This window comes from Benincasa hispida, chromosome 11 (assembly GCF_027475165.1).
Source record: "Benincasa hispida cultivar pf3 chromosome 11, pf3_genome.v1.1, whole genome shotgun sequence".
Classification (NCBI taxonomy): domain Eukaryota; kingdom Viridiplantae; phylum Streptophyta; class Magnoliopsida; order Cucurbitales; family Cucurbitaceae; genus Benincasa; species Benincasa hispida.
Genome location: NC_143488.1, coordinates 81,561,796 through 81,585,806, shown reverse-complemented (window position 1 = coordinate 81,585,806; position 24,011 = coordinate 81,561,796). Strand labels below are relative to the sequence as shown.

The 24,011-nt window shown below is 37.5% G+C and overlaps 1 protein-coding gene across 3 annotated transcripts in view; it reads left to right on the top strand.

Annotated features, from left to right (window-relative positions):
• Nucleotides 1-5,560: 5,560 nt before the first annotated feature.
• LOC120090366 (protein kinase family protein / protein phosphatase 2C (PP2C) family protein) overlaps nucleotides 5,561-24,011 on the top strand; it is a 31,470-nt gene continuing 13,019 nt past the window's right edge. For all 3 annotated transcript variants that reach the window (XR_016524657.1, XM_039047979.2, XM_090307353.1), the window contains exons 1-5: nucleotides 5,561-5,837; nucleotides 5,955-6,072; nucleotides 14,807-14,973; nucleotides 16,360-16,427; nucleotides 16,555-16,778. Coding sequence is in view for 2 of the 3 variants with exons in the window: in XM_039047979.2 (XP_038903907.1) it covers nucleotides 5,717-5,837; nucleotides 5,955-6,072; nucleotides 14,807-14,973; nucleotides 16,360-16,427; nucleotides 16,555-16,778 (698 nt within the window). In the remaining variant the exon portion in view is untranslated. The remainder of the gene's footprint in view (nucleotides 5,838-5,954; nucleotides 6,073-14,806; nucleotides 14,974-16,359; nucleotides 16,428-16,554; nucleotides 16,779-24,011) is intronic.

Genomic DNA, 24,011 nt, shown 5'->3' with positions numbered 1-24,011 from the left:
TAGTAGGGGGACCTCACGAACCTAAAGATTATGGGCTCCAACGATCCGAGATTAATCGGTTAAACTCATTAGACCGAACTAACCCCAATTTGTTAACTAATGGGTCACTCCACTATAGCTCATAGTTGAACTCCCCCACTGTAGATATATTATATCCACTTGATATAACCATAATCAGTAAGTCAATCCTTCACGGGTTGTTCGTAATCACAATTGGGTCAAGATAATCGTTTTATCCCTGTGAATACATCTTGTTCCTTAAGTTTCTACTAACCATATAATGAACAATTTTGATTCATAATACCTATGAATCAAGTCCTTTCTCTATCATGAGAAGGCAGGCCCCCGATTGTTCAAGACCTAGAATCAGTACTTAAGAGAACAACCTATCTGCTAACTCTGAATCAGGTAGGAGGGAATTTCATCTTACAGAGTTATGTCCCCAGCTATTCATCAGGTCTTATCCCCAAAATGGGAGGCTTATTAAGCAGTGCTGTTGGACTACTCTTACTGTTTGCAGATCAAAGGATAGTCTCAAATAAACAGGAGTTCATAGCTAGCTTAGGATTAAGATCGAGTTAACCTAGGTTACTTGATAAATGAAATAGTCAATTTTAATAGTAAACGGTCGTTATAAAGAAAATTGACTATTTTCGTGATCCGGTCTATATGCAAACTCATTGCATAGGATGCCCCCAATCACATGTCTCAACATGAACGATCTGTGGATCACATCGTTTGTAGCACTTTACAATTCTTTGTAACAACTATAAAGTGAGCCACATCCAATATTGTTACCAGGATGAGATACTCAATTTCATCCATATACTTATTAGACCATTTGGGCTATATACAGTTAACTTGATCATGTTTATGTCACCACATAAAGTTAAAGTATTCAGATTATAGCCATGGATATGTTTATTGGATTTTCATAATAGAATGCGAAATCAACAACTTATTATTATTATTGATAAATAAAATATTTAACACGAACTGCGAGTTCTAGGACATTCCCAACAGGAGATTGGTACCCAGCTGACATTCTCAAGTTATCAATTATTTTGGTGTATAACTTGGAGTACAAAAAAGAAATTTGCAACGGTCCTCCATACTACGCTCTTATAGAGTTTGTGATCATATCCTGCAACTGTTGAACCGACAGGGGGGTGATAGAGGTGGATTGTGGCTACTAACTTTCCTACAAGACAATATTTCATTTGTCATTGGCTTTTGTAGCTAGAGATTGATTCGACTTAGCAGTTTCTTGAGCCTATATTTGATCTCTTAAAGCAACAATTTCATGATCGCACTCTTCTACAACATTAGGATATTTATCTTTCTCTTCATCTCCGCCATGGCCGATTCGGCCGTTATGTCTGCCATCATGACATACACTACTTCAAAGTGTAATTCTTTCTTTGATTAATTAGAAGCAGGAGCAAGTTGTCGAACAAAGGATTTTCTCTTATGAAGATCTTCAGTTGTTCCCAGATTTTCTTTGAGAGGAAAAAACCTTGTTCTTGTTCCTACATGATCTCTCTTGAATGGATGCAGGTGACAATTCCTGTGTATGTGTTACTTGCAGCAGTTGCTTTAAATGCGACTTTCTTTGGTGCCATTAGTTTGCTTGAATATTGAGAGAGAGATGAGAGGTAGATAGGTCCCACTGGGCGTACCAATTTGTTTGCACGATATTTCAAGAGAAATTTATTTCGTGGAACTTGAACTTTGTATTTGTATTAATTTTGTGGAAAGTGGGTATAATCTCTAATACATAATAATTTGATGCTTTCAAAATAAACTATAGTCTTTAAGCTGGTTGATCTTCTTGAATGATCAATATTTGGGCTTGTTGATCTTCTTGGATGATCGACCTTTGGGCTTGTTGATCTTCTTGGATGATCGACCTTTGGGCTTGTCGAGCTTCTTGGATGATCGGCCTTTGGGCTTGTCGAGCTTCTTGGATGATCGGCCTTTGGGCTTGATGATCTTCTTGGACGATCGACCTTTGGGCTTATTGATGTTCTTGGATGATCGGTCTTTAGGCTTGATGATCTTCTTGAATGATCGGCCTTTGGGCTTGATGATCTTTTTGAATGATCGACCTTTGGGCTTGTTGATCTTCTTCGATGATCGGCCTTTGGGCTTGTTGATCTTCTTAGATGATCGGCCTATGAGCTTGATGATCTTATTGGATGATCGACCTTTGAGCTTGTTGATTTTCTTGGATGATCAGCTTTTGGGATTGTTGATCTTCTTAGATGATTGGCCTTTGGGCTTGATGATCTTCTTGGATGATCGACCTTTGGGCTTGTTGATCTTCTTGGATGAGTGACCTTTGGGTTTGTTGATCTTCTTGGATGATCGACCTTTGGGCTTATTGATTTTCTTAGATGATTGGCCTTTGGGCTTGTTGATCTTCTTGAATGATTGGCCTTTTGGCTTGTTGATCTTCTTGGATGATCGCTTTTGGGCTTGATGATCTTTTTGGATGATCGACCTTTGGGCTTGATGATCTTCTTGGAGGATTAGTCTTCGCATGAGGCTTCCGGAGAAACTTGTTTTGTGGAGTTGAGCTTGAGTTGATGTTAATTTGATGCGATGTGGTTCGAGCTCTAGTACTTGATTATCTGATTCTCTCTCGGTTGAATGCGTACGCTTAATGTATAGAAGCGGAACGAGTGGATGTTCTTAAGCTTGGAGTCTTGGAAGAATGCTTGTATCTTCAAAGGACGTCTTCAAGTGTGGTCAGAATTCTTATATCTTCAAAGGACTTCCATCTTCGTCTTCAAGTGTGGTTAGCTTCAAGAGTTTGAACTTATTCTGATTGTTGGGAAAATTCTCTCTAGATCCTCTAGAGGGTAGAATTGTTGCCCTTTAAAATGAGAAAAGTCTCTCTATTTATAGGGCTCTTTGATGAGCTTCATGGGCTTGGGTTGGTTAGCCCATGGGTTTGAGCTTGGTTGGTACATGAGCCTGACCTTTGGGCCCAATTAATTGGATTTGGGTCTGATTTGACATTCGGGTCAAATTCAACCTATTTTTTTTTGGCATAGTTGAATCTTAACCCAAATAATAATATTAAATTGGGCCAAACTAATCTTATCTGATTCAACAATCACGATGAAACCACATGGCGTCATTGGACTTTGTCTTCAACTTCAATTCGAGACACATGTCCACTCCTAATTGGTCCTAAATTTGATGATTTGGAATTTGATCATTAATTTAGTAAATGACGCGGCAATTTGTGATATCCAAAATTTCTCCTTCAATAGTAACCACTCAAAATAGTTTTTGAAGTATATTTTAAACAGTTTATAAAAAAATATTTAAACAAAAACGAGTCTTTTGAAGAAACATTTTTTTTCTCAAGTTAATTCAAACGACCCCTAATTAAATACATATTTTAGAGCCTATCCATACTATGTTGTTTTCTATATTTATCTTTGAGCATACCTTTGAGTTTAAGGTATGGTATTTTTTATCTCATTCCTTTTAAAGCACTGCACACAACAATATTAGTGTTTTTTAAATCACTAAGTTTTCATATTTTTCTTAAACCTACGTCACTTTTCATGGGTCAATTGGTTAATTTTGGTATGGCGAGATGGGGAATGGAGTGGGGGAATCGAATCTTTTGACTTCGAGGTTGATAGTAAGCACTATGCCAGTTGAACGATGCTTGTTTTAGTAAACTTGTTATAAATGTTAATGTCATTGACCAAAATTGGCTAGGCACTTGTTACCTTTTAATCAATATTGCTTTTGGAAAAATTACTCAAAATGATCCCAAAATCTAAAATCTTCTACACGATACAAATGACCTTTAAAAAACATGTTTTTGTTTTTTTTAAACCTTTTTTAGGAGTGGAATCATTCTTTTTACCTTTATATTACCAAAATCATCACATACCATAAATTTGATCATATCTCTCTCGATATAACTTCACTCTTGTTAAATGACACTTTCATATGGTTTTTTGTGTTATTCCCAATCATGCTCATACATAATTTAACAAAATTTTAAACGACCTTTAAATTTGATAACCCAAAAGTTAAATTGATCTAAGTTTGAAATTTATGAGACCATTTAAAAGTAAGTATCATTTAACATTTGAATTAGATTTATATGCGTACTTCAAAAGAATATGAAAAAAAATTATGAAACCAAATGGTTATTTAACTAAAACAGAGTTGTGTCGAGGGAAACATAACAAAAAAAAATCACACATTGAGATTTGTGCAATCACATAGCATGCAGAAGAAGATTATTTGGGAAAGAATTGAAGAAACAAAGGAAATATAAGAGAAAATTAAGCCAAAAGAGATAGTGTTGCGGCGCTAAAGTTGTTCAAGCCAACCTAACCCAAAGAGTATTTTCGAAGCACTTAATAAAAGTGTCTCAACGCTATGGAAACATTATGTGCAAACCGTTCATTTGTAGACTTGAAATATGTAGATGGGAAGGAAATAACATTGCAATGGTTTAAATACGTGACTTTATAGACTACCTACTCTGATACCATCTTAAACCACTAATTGATTCAAAAGTTCAAGCTGATGGATAAATGTAAACTTATTTCCAATCCCCATAATCTCACAAATGTTATACTGAACAATTTGGGACATGTGAAGTGAGATTTTATACGAATGACCTAATACCAACGTCATTAATGCAGAATGACCCAATTTTAGAAGATGAATGAAAACTAACATTCTGCTTCTGTCGCAGAGCACTCCACTATGTTAAATACATGATCGCATTAAGGATGTCTCACCCATAATGAAGTAGTAAGAGCCTTGACTTGATTTTAATTTTTAATCACTAGTTGATTGACCATGGTTAAAAAAAAATCTCGATTGAAATGACTACCACATTAAGGTCACATTTACCAAACCGTAATGAAATTTGGTGTAAATTGGAATGAGATTTCATTGATGGATAAATCGTAATAAACTTGAATCGCAAATACAATTGGATTGCTATTGATCGTGTTTACCTAAAATTATGATTCTGTTACATTTTACTGTTACCACTACTATTACCGTTTGACCCTAACGGTAACGGTAACAGTAACAATAAATATAATAAATATATGAAAGGTGGTGGGTGAAAAAAGATAAGTGGGAACAGTTAGGTATCGATATTCATAATTTTCATACTGTTACAGTAATAACATCTGTAATAGTAATGATAACGATAATGATAAAGGTTGTGGGGCTCACATAATTTTCAACTACACTCAAATTGAACACCTTTTATTCCTCAATAAGATTACCCAACTTGATTACAAATTTCAAGGCAGGCCCCACATCTCATTACAATTACAAAAAGCAAGTAAACAATACAAAGTAATCGACTAAGGTCCACCTTCTACATTACCATTAATGAATTACTTTCCAACCGAGGTAAACGTGACCTAAGACTCCAATTATTGTGAGGGAAATGTGACCTAATATTCCAATTATTGTGAGGGTAGGGAGACATCCCTTAGTAATAGTGATCTAATTTTCATCATCATTATTTTCACCTCACATCAACGCCTCAAAAAATAGGTCATCCATGCAAGTGACGACCGTACAACGTCCAAGTGCAAAACATGAGGATTGACGAAAGGAGCAGTCCAATGCGAAATGTCCCACGCTCCAGTGGTATAAACAGAACACAGAATGAGCTTTTCCTCAACATTTCTCTTCGTGCTCCACAAGAATGGATATGGGTTTGGAAATTGTGGTTCCAAACACGTGCATCAGGGGCTGCTGCTCCAGCAAATCGATCCCTCTTCATCTTCAACGTTCCGCATTTACGTTGCTCTCCCCAATTGCCCGAGGTAAGCACTAAACGCTGCACTACTTGATTCCGGTCCAATTGCTTCACTGTACAAGCTTATGATAAAATTGCGTAAGAGATTTTGTTGAAAGATTTGATATATCAAATGGTGACGCAGGAGCCGAGAGTATTGTGTATGAAGGAAGGTTGGATGGTAAAAAGGTGGCTGTAAAGAAGCCGACCTTGTCTACTTCTGAGGAATTGGACAAGTTTCATAAGGAGCTTCAGTTGCTATGGTCAGTCCCCTTTTCTCTCTGTCGTTCCGTTATGTTAACATACACACGCACACATATATTTATTTGACAAAAAGTGAAAGAATGTAAAAGAGCAAGCAAAAAACAAGCCTACAATAGGAGCCCCCTAACTTGATTCTGAAAGGAACTTAAAAATCTTTTCGGTCCAGAGAGAAGATGAGCATGTCACCACAATCTTCGTTATCTTGAAAGGGAGAATTTATAAGGACCTCATCGATCATAGAGTGCCAATCTCTTTTCTGCACTATAGCAATCCCGAACAAACTAAAGCAACGACTCTAGAGGGATAAGCTAACTGGAAATCCCACAATAAGGTCCAAATCCTCCTCCTACCATCTGCAAAGAGCACAACATTGCAGCCTCATCAAAATGAAATATCTTTGGATGCGGCCATACTCTTAGGCGTTCACTCTTCCAGAAATGACTTGCCAAATGAAGAACTTCATTTCATTAGGGACTTTGGTCTTGCAGATGGAGGAAAATACTAATGTACCTAGTGTTTTTTAAAGCTCAAGGTTCAATAAAGCACAATAGACATCTGGGGCTTAAGCACAAGGCATAGAAAAAAGCGTGGGTTTTATTTTGTGAGGCATACTATATATAAAAGTATTACATTAAAAAGAGAAAGCATAGTTGAGGAAGAAATATGGAAAAAAAGACCCCAAACGCAAGAAACTTTGCACTTAGGCTTAGTAAACTTTGATTCTTTTAGTTAATAATGAAGGAAACACCCTAATTATTACTATTTTTTTTAATAATCAAAACGCCCTAAGGCCCAGTGCTTTGAGCCTTGGGGCTTTATAAAAGGCGCGCACCTTATTTTGCGAGCCTCGCCTTTTCAAGGCAAGGTGCCAAACCTATGCCTCGATCCTAGGCGCGTGCCTGAGAGGGCTTTTTAAAACACCGAGGCTCCTTAAGACGAAGAAGAGGAGCAAAGGACATGGAAGAAAGATCTACAAGAGGAACCCTCAAATGGATTAGAAACCTAAACTCTTTTCCTTGAATGGACCAATTGTTTAGAGATGACTGGAAGAAAGGAGATCACTGTTGATGTCTCTTGGTTAGTGAGGGGATGGCGAAAGCCCAAGGAAAATGAGGAGGACAAATCATAGGAAGGAAAAAAAGGGCCACCAAATGCAACATCTCTTATCTGAAAAATCATAAAACTAGGGAAACAGCACATAGAGGGACTTGTCTCCCAACCCACAATCCTTCTAAAAGTAAGTATAAGACCCATTCCCAACCCAACATTTAACGAATATAAAGAATAAAGGAAAATCCAAAGCAATAGTGGTCTAGAGGTCTTTACTAGTGCCCTTTAACCCACTCAAAAGGGTGCAAACCGTACTTACTCAATAATCAGTATGATCCTTGCCACAAAGTATGCATGATGTAATAGGTTTGGGATATTTTGGTAAAATCAAGTTAATCTTGGTTAATCCTTGATTAGTTACATTTTAATTACTAATTTAGTTTTAACCTCTTTTAGTTATCTTTTTAGGACTCTTGTATTTCTCTATAAATAGAGAGGGCCTCCTTGTATTAGATGATCTTCTCTTTAAAAAAAAAAAAAACTTTGGTTTGGATTCTTGGAGATTTCTCCTTTGAATACTCAGGCTACATCAATTTGGTATCAGAGAATTCGATCTGAGCCAAGCTGATTGTCGCCGGTAAAAGTCTGAGAAACTCATGTCAACACTGATCGCAAGAGGGAGCTTCGTGAGTTGTGCTCGTTACTCAACAACACACACCTAAATAGGGGAAACCCTTTAAATTCAAAAGATCGAGAAGAAGTTTGAAGAATCATCCAAGAATGAAATTTTATAGAAGATCTAATGGATTTTGGGATAGGAATTATCATTTTTGCTATGAAGAACGACCACGAAAGATGAAAACATGTTCGAGAAAATTCAAGAATCGGTCTTACAACAATTATGATGAAGAAGCTTATTCAAGAACACCCAATTTATACATAAATCTTGAAGTATTGGAAGAAATGAAGAAGGGAGCCAAGAAAATCCAACATTTATTGGGAGAGATGACTTGAAATGTGGAGTGACTTTCATAACAGTTGCAAGAACTTAAAAAAGAACTCATGCAAGAAAATCAAGAATCCATCCAAAGGGACTGTGAAACTGGAAAAGAAACAAATGGAAAAGAAACCCATTGAAAAGATGAAGACCAACGACACAAAAATAAAATTGAAGAAATTGTCGACAACAAGGTTGAGAAAATAAATGAGATTAACTCGGAGATTGCATAACATGAATTGGACGAGGAGGAACAATCGATTAATGAAATTGATGGTGGGGACATTGAAGGCAAAGGCACAATAGAAGCAGAAGAAAACAATACCCATGTGCGTCCCACTTCGAAAAGGTTTGAAACCTTAATTGCAATAGACCATGAAACAACGTGTGAGTTAATATGTTCGAAATTGGAAAAAATTAGGTTTTCGATTGGAATCGATGGCAACGACGGAGGGGTTGAACTGGAAGAGCGAACAAAGAAGGTGAAAAACACGCCATTGGTAGAAAAAGAAGAAGACGCAGCCTTTCGAGGTGAGCGCTTTCACAAATTTTTCGCCCTAATTCCCCGTTCCGACCCAACCTGAAAGACCTAGTTCCATAAGTGTTCTCGAAATCCATCAACCCATTTCATTTTCCCCGACCCGACAGAGAAGACCCAATGCCCTCTTAATGAAACTGTGGGTTTCTTAGTCAATAACCCACAAATTTTGACCCAAAATCAAACCCAGCCCCGATGCCAATTTGAAATATTTGAAATCCATCCTTTTCCAATGAAGTCTGCAACCTAGCACATACCTGAACCTACATTTTTTTTGAAAAAGTAAACAAGCCTCTTCGTTAAGATGATGAATAGGCAATACAAAGTGAATGGTAATACATGAAGAGACAAAATTAAAGCAATAGGATCAGCGAGTGCACCCGGACATCTTAACTAGGTTGACACCCCTTTAGCACTCTCATCACATCCAAAAAGAAACAAACCAAGAACAAAATCCGACCAAAACGAAACCAAAATATTACAATGAAGACCGAAAGCTAGCACAATAACATAATATCTAAATACAGTCAACATAAATTCTAGACACGACCATCTAAGTATTACAAAGGTGGAAACATGAAGGCATTCCAATTAAGGCTAATGTCTTGAATGGAGAAATCTTCAAAAGCTTTGGAAAGTGAACACCTTGATGAAGCATTAAGCCGGGCTGTCTCAAATCTAAGTGACCAAGGGGAGGCTTTGTCATGAAAAACTCTTTGGTTTCTTTCAAAACACAGCTTGGACAATAAGGCTTTTATTGCATTAATCCAAAGTAATCTCAATTTTTCTTTGAACTTCGGACCGGTCAGTAATTGAAGAACATTATCTTTAAAAACATCACCAAGAGCCCAACTAAGATTGAAACAATTGAACAATTGTAGCCAACAATTTTCAGCATAATCGCAACTAGAAAACAAGTGTTGCAAATCTTGAGAGTCTGCCAAGCAAAAAGAACAAACTTGTGGAGACAAAATGTGAGAGGGGAGTTTCATCTGCATCACAGCTGCACAGTTGAGAAGCCCATATGACATTATCCAAATCGTGATGTTTATCCTCCGTGGACTTGCTAATTCCAACCGTTTTCCAATGGGTGAGGCCAAGGAGAGATGTTTGACCAGGGATTTTACCAAAAATGAGCCATTCGCTTCTAAATCCCAAAATCTTTTATCTGGATTTGAGGTGAGTGATTTTGTAGATATAAGACCAATGAGGAGCTGAAAGTCATCTATTTCTTCTTCCTTGAGTAGTCTTCAGAAGTTAATGGACCAAGAAGCAAGTGCAAAATCCCAATATTCATGGACAACTCCATTTGGATTTAAAGAAATATTGTAGAGTCTTGGAAAGGAAATTATTAGAGGTATTTTATCCACCCAAGGATCATGCCAGAATGCAGTCCTTCTACCATTACCAATTTTGTAGGTTGCCAATGATTCCACTTTTAACCATGTCCTTGATATGCTAGTCCAAGGACTACAGAGGCTGCAATTAACTTTTCCATTGGTATGCCACCCAAACAAGCTTCTACCATGGATACTTTTTACAACTTGGCTCCATAAGGAATTCTCATTGCTGATAAGTTTCCACCCCCACTTAGCCAAAAGACTTAAATTCTTAAATTTCAGACCTCCAATATCGAGTGCTCCATCTTCTTGTATTCGGGTAGCTATGTCCCATTTAACTAAATGGTTCAATTTGCCTCCGGAATGACCTTTCCAGAAAAAATTCCTCATTAATCTTTCTACAATCAGGATCACCTTTTCTGGCATCAAGAAGATAGACATGTAATAAGTAGGGATGTGCGAAAGGACAGACTTACAAAGAGTGGCACGACCTCCTTTAGAGAGGTTATATCTCTTCCATTTATCCAATTTGCCTTGGATTTTATCAATCACTGGTTGCGAAAATTCAACCTGTTTGGGGTAATCTCCTAAACGTAGACCAAGATACATAAAAGAGAGGTGAACGACCTTGCAATTCAGTTTAGACGCCGCTGAAAACAGCTTGTTATCGTCAATATTGTTGCCACATAATGCAAATTTCTCCTAGTTTACCTTTTGCCCTGAGCATCGCTCAAAGAATTCAATTGTTTTCTTTAAATTTTCTAACATCTCATCATTATTTTTGCAAAAGATCAATGTATCATCGGTGAATTGAAGGATGGAGACATGAACTCTATCTTTTCCCACAATAAAACCTTCAATTTTGTCTTTTTCATGAAGCCTGTCCAAAAGTGCGCTTAATACCTCACTGACTAGTAGAAAAAGAAAAGGCGGGAGAGGGTCACCTTGTCTTATACCCCTCGAAGCGTAGATTTTACCCCTTGGCCTTTCATTTATGAAGATCGAATAATCTGGGTTAGATACCCAACCCATTACCCACAAAATTGATCTTGAATAGAAGTTCTTTTCAACAAGAATTTTTTCAAGAAAGACCCAATCTGCACGATCAAAGGCTTTCTCTAAATCAAGTTTTAAGATCCACTCCTTTTTCTTCTTAGAACAATAATCTTCCACCACTTCATTGGCTATGAGAACCAGATCTAGAATTTGTCTTCCTCTAATGAAAGCACTTTGCGTAGTTGCAATGATACTTGGCATAACTTTCTTTAGGCGCTCAGCTAATACTTTTGCTACAATTTTGTATGTCAATGTAGTTAAACTAATTGGTCGAAAATCTCTTACCAAAACATCTTCTTTTTTCCGAATCAAGCTAATGAAATTCTCCTTTACACAAGAGTTTAGCTTGTCATTTCTATAAAACTCCTCAAATAAATTCATGAAGTTATCTTTGAAATAATCTCAAAATTTTATACAAAATTCTGCTGTAAAGCTATTAGGTCCAGGTGCCTTGTTTTTTCCCCGACATCTTTGAGATTCTGGTTACGGGTAACTTTAGGCCATTGCAAATTAAGAGGGATAGCTCTAATACCTGGAGATTTGGAGTACAAAGAAGAGTAGAATCCCAGTATTAAGTCTTCAATTTCCTTAAAAGAGTTTGTTGATACTCCTTGATCGTTGGTCAGCTCTGAAATAATATTCCTCCTTTTCTTCGCGTCCAAGAAACGATGGAAAAATTTAGAATTTTCATCTCCCAAACTCAGCCAATCTAGCTTGCTTTTCTGTCTTAAATTCCTTTCGTCAATTCGGTAAATGGATAACAAATCAGCTTTCAAGGAGATTCTCATATCCCTTTCCAAAACAGAATTTTCTGCTTCTAAGTCAAATTTTCAATTTCTTTCGGTAACTCTTCCGCTGCTCTTTTCTTTTTATTTTCAAACTCAGCATTCCAAGTCTTCAAGGCAGCCTTGACTTTCCTTAACTTAGAGGAAATAATGAAACCAACCCAACCTTGTTGATCCTCCAAACTCAATACTCTTTCAATAACCCTGCAACTTTCTTTAATGTCTAGCTAGCTATTGCAAAATCTGAAGGGAGAAGGCCCCCACTCAAAGGAACCGGTTTCAAGCAAAATAGGAAAGTGATCTGAGAATGTACATGCTTGTCTTGTTACTCTAGTATTTGAAAATAACTCATCCCAGTTATTGGAGATTAAGAATCTATCAAGAAGCGAACGTGATACAGTAATTCCTTCTCGTGGCCATGTAAAACGACCATTGCTAAGTGGGATTTCCATTAATTTTGCCAAATCAATAAAGTTATAAAATTCCTCATTCCTCTAGTTAATCTCCCCAGAGAAAAACGGTCTTGAATTCTTCAGGCGATATTAAAATCCCCTCCAATTCACCAAGGTTCATCACAATAGTCTGAAAGTGAAATAAATTCTGGCCAGATATGTTTTCTTTCTCTATAATCAGTAGGTCCGTAAATGTTTATGATCCAACATGATTTCTTGCAAACAGTCAAGCATTTCAGAGATAAAGAATAGCCTCCTTTTAGCACTTTCAAAACTGAAATTTTGCTTTCATCCCACATAGTTAGAATGCCTCCAGATTTTCGAAATGCATCAATAAAGTCCCAACCGATGTCTTTTGAGCTCCATACCTCCTTGATAAAGCTAACGTCAAATGAATTTCTTTTAGTTTCGTGAATCAAGACCAAATCCGGGTTTATTTTCTTTAAGCTTCATCTTTGAGCCAATCTTTTGGAGTCATTGCCTAATCCTCTTGTGCTCCACTACAAGATCTTCATGCTAGGACAACATTGTAAAGGAGCTCTTACACTGGAATTCAACCGAGGATCAAATTGCAATCTTCCATCACTGATAATAGTTTTTGCAAAATTGCCTTCTTGTCAATAGGTTGTAAGGGTGGGACAGTTGCAATATCAGTCACATGTCCTTCTTCTGATTAAAATAAGCACTGTAAAGCATTATATTGATCATCGTAAGTTTCTTCCTCCTCTTGGACAGCCTCAGAATCTAATCTTTCTAGCTCTTTACTACTGACGCTGGCTATAGAATCTCCATCTGAATCATATTTTCGGTTTTGATCAACGGCTTGTTGAGATTCCAAGGTTCCTCGCACAAAGGCTAATTTAAGCTGGCAATTTTGAAATCAGAATAAGAGAAATAACAAGATTTAGAGTGAGAACTATCTGGCTTGGCTGGAGAGGACCTCAGAATTTGGACTTTAATGCAACATTCTTCAAGCAAATCCACGTTTACCATGGCTGTCCAAACATCGCGGAAGGTTGTCTTCTTCCTTATGAATTGCTTTCGAAAAGGTCTGAATAGGTGAGCTTTGCTTTTGGGTTTCAATGCGCAATTAGAAGATGGTGATACACCTTTCTTGGAGTAGGGGAGGGATGAAATATCTTTTGAGACTTTCTTTAACCCTTTGTCGAAGGGTGATCCAAGAATGTGGTGATTAATGGATGAAAAGGACCATTGATCTTCTTTGAATATCTTATACCAAGTCCAATTGAATTTTTTTGATTTTTCACACTTACCACATGGGTTTTCCTTCATTCTGAGAGGAGTCTAAATTGACGACAAAGGCTTGTTTGGACAACATAATTCTTGGATTAATTCGTGATGATTGTGCAGAAAAATTTATTCCATTTCAAAAGTCCAATCTTGGACCGAATTGTACAATTTGGATGTTGGTATTGATTCTTCAGAGATATTTCCGTTCGAGTGGCTTATTGTTTTACTATTACCTTCATTTTCGTTTTAAAACTCGAGGACGAGTTTTTTTTTGGGAGGGATAGAATATGATGTAATAGGTTTGGGATATTTTGGTAAAATCAAGTTAATCTTGGTTAATCCTTGATTAATTACATTTTAATTAGTTTTAACATCTTTTAGTTATCCTTTTAGGACTCTTGTATTTCTCTATAAATAGAGAAGCCTTCTTGTATTAGATGATCTTCTCATTAAAAAAAGACTTTGGTTTGGATTCTTGGAGATTTCTCGCCTTTGAATACTTAGGCTACGTCAATGCAGTTCTATGAAAAAATGACATTACTGTTCTACCAACATAGCCTCATTATGTAGTCTCAGACTGTCAGGTTAACAATGCAGCAATGTCTAAACCTCTAGTCTCCATCGATTGTGAAACTACTTCCAATTTAACCGAGTGAGATTCACCAATCTCTTAGATTCGTTCTCATAAGAAATTTATCATGAAATTCTCTATGTTTTACACTCCGAGATTAGTATTTTAAACAAGACCCTCAACTAAACCCGTATCGACCTACCAACACTAACCAGCTCATAATATCGGCAATAAAAATGAACAGAAAGGTGTGCTTTGTGATGAAAAGCTTTCTTCTCTTTTGGGTTGCAGAAAGCTTTTGGGGTGGCTGGTTTGCTATTTTCAAACGGTTGTCCTTGGCTGTTTGGGAGTACGTCTTCTGCTGTTGTTGTTTTTTTTTTTTGGTTTCTTTAGTTTGTCAAGTATTTTCTTTGGTTTTTGGTTCTTTGTTGTGGGTTAATTTTGTTGATTGGTCCATTTACTATTCAGAGTCTATGTTGTTCGCCTTTTGTTTTTGGCCTATTTTAATTTCTGGTTCACAGTTTCTTTCTTTTCTTTTTCTCCCTTTGGGAGTTTGCTTGTATATTTTGTATGTTTTCATCTATCAATGAAAAGTTGTCTCCGACTCTCTTGTTAAAAAAAAAATAAAATAATAAGCGCTGATGATAATGGGTGCGTCTTTCCTTTTACTCATAAAATTTTCTTTCCGTGAAGTGAATTAGATCATCCAGCCATAGTAAAACTGGTTGCAGCAAATGCGAAGCCACCTAACTACATGTTTTTCTTTGAATTCTACGAGTCTCCAAATCTTGCGGAGAAATTGCATGCTGAAGAATGGAATCCAAGTATCAATCAGGTGCTCACGGTCACTCTACAGTTAGGTAATTTTTTCCGGTATCAATTTTGATAACATCTTCTTTGTTCTTTATTTTAAGTGGTTTATCTTGTACCTTTGTGTCTATAATTTTTCATTTGTAGAATTTGAGTGTTTTGGTTGGTTTCTGTATATGTATTTTTTTCTCTCCACAACTCTGGGTTTTACCGTTCTTTAAGCCCCGACTAATTTAACAATGATGGAGTAGTTTCTATACTCATGGTTCTAAATATTGATGTCAATGAAATAATGTTTCAATTTTATGAATGATGATAGATATTCTTGATAATCTATAAACTCATAAAAAAAAATTAATTTAATAAATGATTAAACTTAATAATTTCTTTTAATGAAGGAGGTATTTCGAATACATTTTCAAGTGTTTTATTTAAAAAATAAGTCATTTTAGAATAAATTGGAGTGTTTGGCAATCACTCAAAATAGCTTTTTAAGTGTATTTTAATAAGTTTTTATCAAAAGTGTTTAAATAAAAATGAGTTTTTTGAAAAATACTTTTTTCTTAAGTCAATCCAAACGGGTCCGAAGAAACAAAGCTTTCATTGAGTAAAATGAAAGAGGGGAGAACATTAGTCCAATAAAAAAATGGAATAAAGAAACAACAGCCCTTAAATATGTAGTTGAACCTAACTAAACAAAAACATGCTCCAATCCAAAAGAATTATGTCTAACAAGTAATTATAAAATACTTTTAGGGGTTTTTTGGGGGCCCGTAATGGAATGAGTTTGGATTGTAATGTAATCCAAAACCCATGTTTGGATTGAGTGTTCTCGACCCAATTTATAATATTAAACTCATTTCACTTGAACAATTTTTAATCTGACCTTCTTTTCCACCGTTTTCACGTTTCATGATCCTGTTTCCATTCCACCCTCGATTTCTCACGTTTAACACTCGTCTGATTCCCAGTAATCTTGATTACATTACAGCCTCCCAAATAGCCCCTTATTGGACGCCCAAAACAAGGCATTAGACCTAGCCAGGGCAGAAAAATACCTGCATTGCCAAGTACACTACCTTTATCCTTGAAGGGAGGATGAAACTGAACCCTCTTCATGACGAGATGGCAATCCTTGTTAAAGCTATAGTTTAACAGAGGTCCAGCAAACGTTGGTTATTTTATTTTCTATAGTCAGCAATTTAAGACCTTATCTGGTGATGTTCTTTTACATATTTCACAAACATCTGCATACGTGTTAGCTAAACACTCAGCAATTGGCACACAATTCTCCATGTTTTTTAATTGTTTCGTACAAAAATAACAATAAAGTTGCTGTTGCGGATACAATAAAACTTGTATAAACAGTTTTACATTCTTTTTTAGGCTTATTTAAGGATGCATATTTAGTTCATATTCACATTATTCTCTTCCAGCAAAGGCTTTGCAGTATTTGCATAACTTGGGGATCGTACATAGGGATGTGAAACCAGCGAATGTTCTTGTAAGTGTCTTCCAGATTACTCTGTTAATCTGGTCATGTGCTTGTCCTAAAGATTTGAAAAAGTCCAAGTGGTATGGCCTTCGTTGGGGTGTATTTGGCACTAAGCTCTAGCGATGTTCTGATGCAGCTTGACAAAGATTTGCATCCATACTTGGCTGATTTTGGTTTAGCAATACACCGGAAATATCTGAAAGAAATTTCTGCTGAAAATTGGGAGTCATCTGGCAAGCCAACAGGTGGTTTCTATAAGAAAAGCATGGTTGGGACACTCATCTATATGGCTCCTGAGATATTGAGGAAGGAAATATATACAGACCTATCAGATGTCTATAGCTTTGGCATCCTAATGAAGTAAGACTTCTTATTTAATTTATTTTCACATTTGTGCCATTGCTTGTGTAAACTATGTAGCAAGAGAGAATTTAAAAGGAAGAATGTATTTCTATTCTAAGGAGCTGTAGCTCCTCTAGCGAAGGAAAATTCAGTCAATGAATACAGGTTAGATTTCCAGCTTGGAATCTTTCAGGTGTGTCCAGCACTCGTACCATAGAATTTTAATTAATGGATTTGATGCCTTTGGGTTGCCAATAAGCCTCTTAATTGTCAAGGCTAAAACAGCTTTGAATTGTGTTTAATCTGTCACCAAAAACCAACAAACTAAATAAACGAACGGAAGAAGCTGACCAAAGTAATAATTAGGGTTTAAATCAACTTTGTTTTACTTTGGTCCGTAAGCTTTCAAAATGTTTATTATTCCCTGAATTTCAAAAAATAATTTATTTGGTTTTGCTATTATTTTATCATCTAATATTCATTTATAGGAACTCACTGTTAGGATACCTTCTAATAAGAAAATACTCAAGAACACGAAATAAACTTGTTGAAATTTGGGTTTTTTACTCTAGGGATATTTCTGTCTTTATACTTGTACCCTAGGGTTTCCCTTTCTCTATTTATTATGGCAGTCTCTATGTACTCTGTGTATCAGTCTTCTAATAAGAATCCTTTTATCCCATGGTTTTTTCTCCTTGATTAGGGTTTTCCACGTAAAATCTTGGTGTGCTATTTTTCTTTCTCTACTCTGTTTTTCATCATGGTATTAGAGCATGAAGACGAAACCCTGGCCACCATTAAGGAAAACCTAATAGAAGAATCCCAAACCAATAATCAAGATATAACCAGTGTTATCCAAAAAGCCATTGATAGATATTTTCAGTTTTTTCTTCCCCATTTTTAGCGTGACGATCACCCAACCCATTCCGACCAGCCGATCCGAGCCGACCATCCAGCAGACCAGCCGTTGCAGCCCATCGACCTGCCAACCGGTTCGTTCGAAGTAGGGACAACCAGTCGACGCGACCTGCAGATCGGCGATCAGACCCAGTCGCCAGTCGCGATCGGCGCTACCCAGTCGCATCCCTGCCGCAGCCCATCGCGCCAGTCGCAGTCGATCTTCCTTAAAACCGACGATCTTCCCCAGTCGCAGTCGATCTTCCCTCCTCAGCCGATTCATTAATGCAATGGAACTCAAGAACTTGAAGAACTGGCCTTGGAAGGAAATCTTTATTCAAATCATAATCTTTCAGAAGCTGTCGGGATCCTATTTTTCAGCCGAACATGAGCAACAGGTTGGGGCAGTTTTCGCCGGGTGAGTTTGAAGGGGGAGATTTTTCATCATACCACCAGAACTAAGGGAGTATAATCCAAGATCAATTCACTCAGTTGTAGCTGCAGATGAAACGACAGAACGAGATGTTTCAGTAGCAGATAGCTGCTATTGGGGAAGCCCTGGGATTGGCATCCAATGTCCAACCAGATCTAAACCAATATCCTGAAAATTTGTTAACTTCGTTCCCCACTTACTCCTCAAATTTATGTTCTGGAGCTATAGGCAACTCTTCTAGCTTTATTATGGGAGAAAAGTTGAATGGCGATAATTATTTCTCTTGGTCCCAATCTATTAAAATGGCCCTTGAAGGTCGTCACAAATTTGGATATCTGATAGGTGAAATACCAAAACCAAGGACAGGTGATCTCCAAGAGCGAATTTGGAAAGGAGAGGATTCTTTATTGAGATCGATTCTGATTGGAAGTATGGAACCTTAGGTTGGAAAACTCTTATTATATGCAGCCACGACCCGTAATATTTGGGAGGCAGCCCAAAAACTCTACTCCAGGAGACAGAATGCCTCTCGTTTATATACCCTACGTAAGCAGGTCCATGCATGTAAACAGGGGACAATGGACGTTACAACTTACTTTAACAAACTATCTCTCTTGTGGCAAGAGATGGATTTGTGCCGTGAAATGACTTGGAACTGTCCTTGTGGAGGAGTTTTACATTATCAGTCTGAGGAAATTGACTGCATGTATGACTTTCTTGCTGGACTTAACTCTAAATTTGATGCTGTGCGAAGTCGTATATTGGGACCAGACCTATATCATCCCTAATGGAAGTTTGTTCTGAAGTTTGCCTGGAGGAAGATAGGTCGAGGGCCATGAACAGTACACTTGTAACACCAACAAATTCCGCTTCTTTCAAAACTTTAGGCCCCGTCCATGATAAATAGAACAGTAAGCCACCCCCAGTGTGTGAACATTGCAAGAAACCCTGGCACACGAAAGATCAGTGCTGGAAGCTTCACGGCCGACCGTCGAATGGTAAGAAACGACAGCCAAGCCGGGCTCTTGTATGTGAATCTGTAACTGGAGATACTCAGCCTCAGAATCAAGAAACCACTCAGAGCACTACCACTACAGTTGTTGGAGTAAGTGCAATCGCCTAATCAGGTACTTTTCACTCCTTTGGCCTTATGAGTATAACTGGTAATAAACCATGGATATTAGATTTAGGAGCCACGGACCATTTAACTGGTTCCTCCAATCAATTTCTGTCATATCAAGGTTCTGGAAATGAAAGGATCAGGATTGCAGATGGGTCCTTTGCCCCCGTTGCTGGAAAAGGACGGGTGTCGCCCTTTGCGGGCTTAATCGTCCAAGATGTGTTGCATGTGCCAAAAGTTTCTTACAATCTGTTATCTATTAGTAAAATTACAAGGGATTTGAAATGTCGTGTTATCTTCTCACCTGATGCTGTTGTTTTTAAGGATCTGAATTCGGGGATGACGATTGGCACTGCCTGGCATGACAGGGGACTCTATTTCCTCACTGAAGAAGCCTCCTTTAGGATATGTGATAGGACTAGTTTGTTTTCTTCTCATTTTTCTGTTTCTGAAACTGATTATATGTTATGGCACTATGCCTGGGCCATCCTAATTTTCAGTATATGAACTAGTTGTTTCCTCATCTTTTTCATAATATTAATATTTCTAAGTTGAAATGCAATGTGTGTGTTCAAACCAAACAACATCGTGTTTATTTCACGTCTCAGCCTTATAAGCCCTCTAAACCATTCACCCTGTTCCATAGCGATGTCTGGGGTCTGTCACCTGTTACTACCATAACTGGGAAGCGATGGTTTGTAACCTTTATTGACGATCATACTAGACTAACCTGGGTTTTTTCTTCTGACAGACAAATCCAAAGTTATTTCGGTCTTCCAACAATCCTACAATTCTATAGAAACCCTGTTCAACACCAAAATCACTATTCTCCGGAGTGATAATGGTCGAGAATACCTTAATAACTCCTTACGAGAATTCCTAATCTCAAAAGGAATTGTCCATCAGAGTTCCTGTGCGTACACCCCTCAACAAAATGGAGTGACCGAACGGAAAAACCGTCACCTAGTTGAAGTTGCTCGATCTCTTATGTTGTCAACTTCCCTTCCTTCTTATTTGTGGGGTGATGCTTTCTTGATAGCAGCCTATCTAATAAATTGCATGCCATCCCGGGTTCTAAAGTTCCAAACCCCTTTAGATTCCTTCAAAGAGTCCTACCCAAATACCCGACTTCTTTCTGATGTACCCCTTCGTGTCTTTGGCTGTGTGGTGTTTGTCCATACTCATGGTCCTAACCGTACCAAGTTTACCCCTCGGGCTCAGAAATGTATCTTTATGGGGTACCCACTACATCAGCGTGGGTACAAGTGTTATCATCCCTTTTCCAGAAAATACTTTGTCCCTATGGATGTGACATTCTTTGAAGATCATCCATTCTTTCCTAATGGTTCTCTGCAGGGGGAGCATACTAGTGAAGAAACCAATTGGGGTCCGAGTCTATCTGTCTTGCCTGAACCCACCCTTGATATCAGTATCAGTACCAAGGAACCTATTCTCCCGACCAAACAAGTCCCTTGGATCACATACTATAGGAGGAATCTCAGGAAGGAAATGGCGCCGCCTGTTTTTTCTCTGGCTTCAGTCCATAAGTCAGAACAGAGATCAGTTCCAGATACTAATATTCCTATCCCTGATCATGATAATAAATGTGATAAAACTGATGCTTGTGTTGAAAATGTTGAGAGCAAAAGTAGGGAAGATAATGACAGCAAAAATGTAATTGAGGTCGATGATTGTGTCTTGACAGATGATTGTGAGACACTTGAGAACGTTGTTGAACCTGGAAAAGAAACGTCTCTTACTCCCGCTGAAAACATCGTTGAAAGTGAGAAAATGACAGAACAGGAGGGTGGGTGCAGTATGAAGTCAGAAGGAAGTAAAGACAGAGATGAATCCCTTGATCTTCTGATTGCCTTAAGGAAAGGTACTAGATCATGTACAAGATATCCGCTGCAGAGTTACTTGTCCTATAGCAATCTATCTCTTGAGTTCAAGGCCCTCACTACAAATCTAGACACAGTGGTGATACCAAACAGTATACACACAACATTGGAAAGCCCTGAATGGAAAGCCGCAGTCTTGGAAGAAATGGGGGCTCTTGAGAAAAATCATACGTGGGGCCAAGTCACTCTTCCAAGTGGTCATAAAGCAGTCAGATGTAAATGGGTGTTCACAATAAAGTATAGGTTCTGTTGAAATACATAATTCTTTCTTTATATTTCTTGTGATTATTTTACAAGAGGGAGCACCCCTTTTATATACAACTATGATGGTTAAGTATGGAAAAATCTATAACAGTAAAAAATTGTATATAAGGTAAGAATAAAAATAAAACCTAATTGTAGGGAATAAAATCAAATGTATAAGGTAGGAGATTTTCCATAATCAACACTCCCCCTCAAGCTGGGCGATATATGTTGATTATGTCCAACTTGGTTTTTAAGTCTTCAAACATATTCTTGAATAGGGTTTTTGTAAGTATGTCAACAATTTGCCTCTTGGTAGGTATGTAGTTGAGTGAGATGCTTTTGTTTTCAATTTTTTCTTTAATAAAGTGCCGATCAATGTCCACATGCTTTATGTGATCATGATGGACTGGGTTTTTGGCGATACTGATAGCAGTTTGATTATCACAGTGTACCTCCATTGGTTCTTCTGATTTGATTTTAAGTTCAGATAGAATGCTTTTGAGCCACATTCCTTTACATATTCCTTGAGCTAGAGCTCTTAGTTCTGCTTCGGCACTACTCCTGGATACTACAGATTGTTTCTTGCTTCGCCAGGTGACTAAATTCTCCCATACAAAGGTGCAATATTCAGAAGTTGACCTTCTATCTATTTTTGAGCTTGCCCAATCGGCATCAGTGAAGATTTCGATGTTTGTTCTCTTAGATTTCTTGAAGTATAATCTCTCTCCTAGAGTTCCTTTCAAGTACCGGAGTATTCTGTATACTGCTTGTATATTGTCTTCTGTTGGTCTGTTCATAAATTGACTTACAAAGCTAACTGCAAAACAGATATCAGGTCTTGTGTGAGTTAGGTAAATCAATTTTCCAACTAGCCTTTGATACTGATCTTTGTTAACCATTTTGTGATTGTTTTCTTTGATTGTGTGATTGTTTGTGTCAAATAGAGTATTAGCAGGTTTGCACTCAAGCATTCCAGTTTCCTTTAACAGGTCAAGGACATATTTTCTTTGAGAAATGCTCAAGCCTGTTTTTAAGCAGGCTACTTCCATTCCTAGGAAGTATTTAAAGTTGCCTAAGTCTTTTACTTCGAATTCCTTGGCTAAGAGAAGTTTTAGATTTCTTATTTCTTCTTGATGGTTTCCTGTAAGAATAATGTCATCTACATAGACAATGATAATTGCTATTTTACTCGTGCAAGAATGTTTGACGAAGAGAGTATGGTCAGATTGACATTGTAAGTATCCGTTTTCCTTTACTACTCTTGAGAATTTATCAAACTACGCCCTAGGGGATTGTTTTAGGCCATATAGGGATTTTTTGAGTTTGCATACCTTAGTTATGGTTTGAGTTGATTCTATACTGGCCGGTATATCCATATACACTTCTTCTTCTAAGTCTCCATTAAGGAAGGCATTTTTTATGTCTAATTGGTGAAGAACCCAATCATTGTTCACAACTAAGGAAAGCAGGACACGAATAGTATTTAATTTTGCCACCGGGGCAAAAGTCTCTTGATAGTCAATGCCATAGGACTGGGGTGAATCCTTTGGCGATGAGTCTAGCTTTGAACCTATCTATTTCTCCATCAGCCTTGTACTTGATGGTGAAGATCCATTTGCATCCTACTGTTTTCTTTCCTGGAGGTAGGTTTGTTATTTCCCATGTGTTGTTCTTTTCCAAGGCCTTTATTTCGTCTAATACAGCTTGCTTCCAATTAATGTCCTTGAGGGCTTCATAGACATTGTTTGGAATGTAAACTTGGGATAGTGTAGTTATGAATGTTTTAAACTTGGGAGAGAGGTTTTTGTAGGACAGGTAGGTTTGGATGGGATGCATTGTACAAGTTCTTACCCCTTTCCGTTTTGCAATGGGAAGATCAATATTTTCAGTTGTGTCTTCAGTAGGAGTTTTAGCTGTGGAGTTGGAGACATGATTTTCCTGTATTTCGGTTGGATTTTGATTGAGTATTGATGTACGTTCAAGGGTGTTCTTCCTTCTAGTATAGACTATAGGCTCTTTCCTACTTTCCAGTGGGCTTTGATTAGGAATATCTATTTCATGTATATAGGGAACATACGGAGCGCTCTCTTCAATGAGATCTAGTTTTTGGTCTCCTTCGTTTTCTAGAAGTTTTCCGTTTTCTATGAGGGTGGAAGGTTCAGTGGTGTCTTGCTTTTTAAAGTAAGGTTGGGTTTCAAAGAAGGTTATATCCATGGATGCATAGAACCTTTTTGTAGTTGGTGAATAGTATTTGTATCCTTTTTGGCTTGGAGTATAGCCGAGAAAGATGCATTTTATTGCCTTAGGATCTAACTTACTCCTATTGGGTCTATGATCTTGGACAAAAACTGTACAACCAAATATTTTTAAAGGGACTTGAGAAAATAATCTAACATGAGGAAATACTTCCTTAAGTTTTTGTAAGGGGATTTTGAAGCCTAATATTCGAGAGGGTATTCTATTAATAAGATAGGTGGCTGTTAGAACCGCTTCTCCCCAAAAACAATGGGGGCTGTTGGCGTGACACATTAAAGTTCTAGAAATTTCTAGAAGATGTCTGTTTTTTCTCCCCGCAATTCCATTTTGCTGGGAGTGTTAGGACATGTACTCAGGTGGCCAATACCCTTTTCGTTTAAATTTTTTTTTTTAAGGAA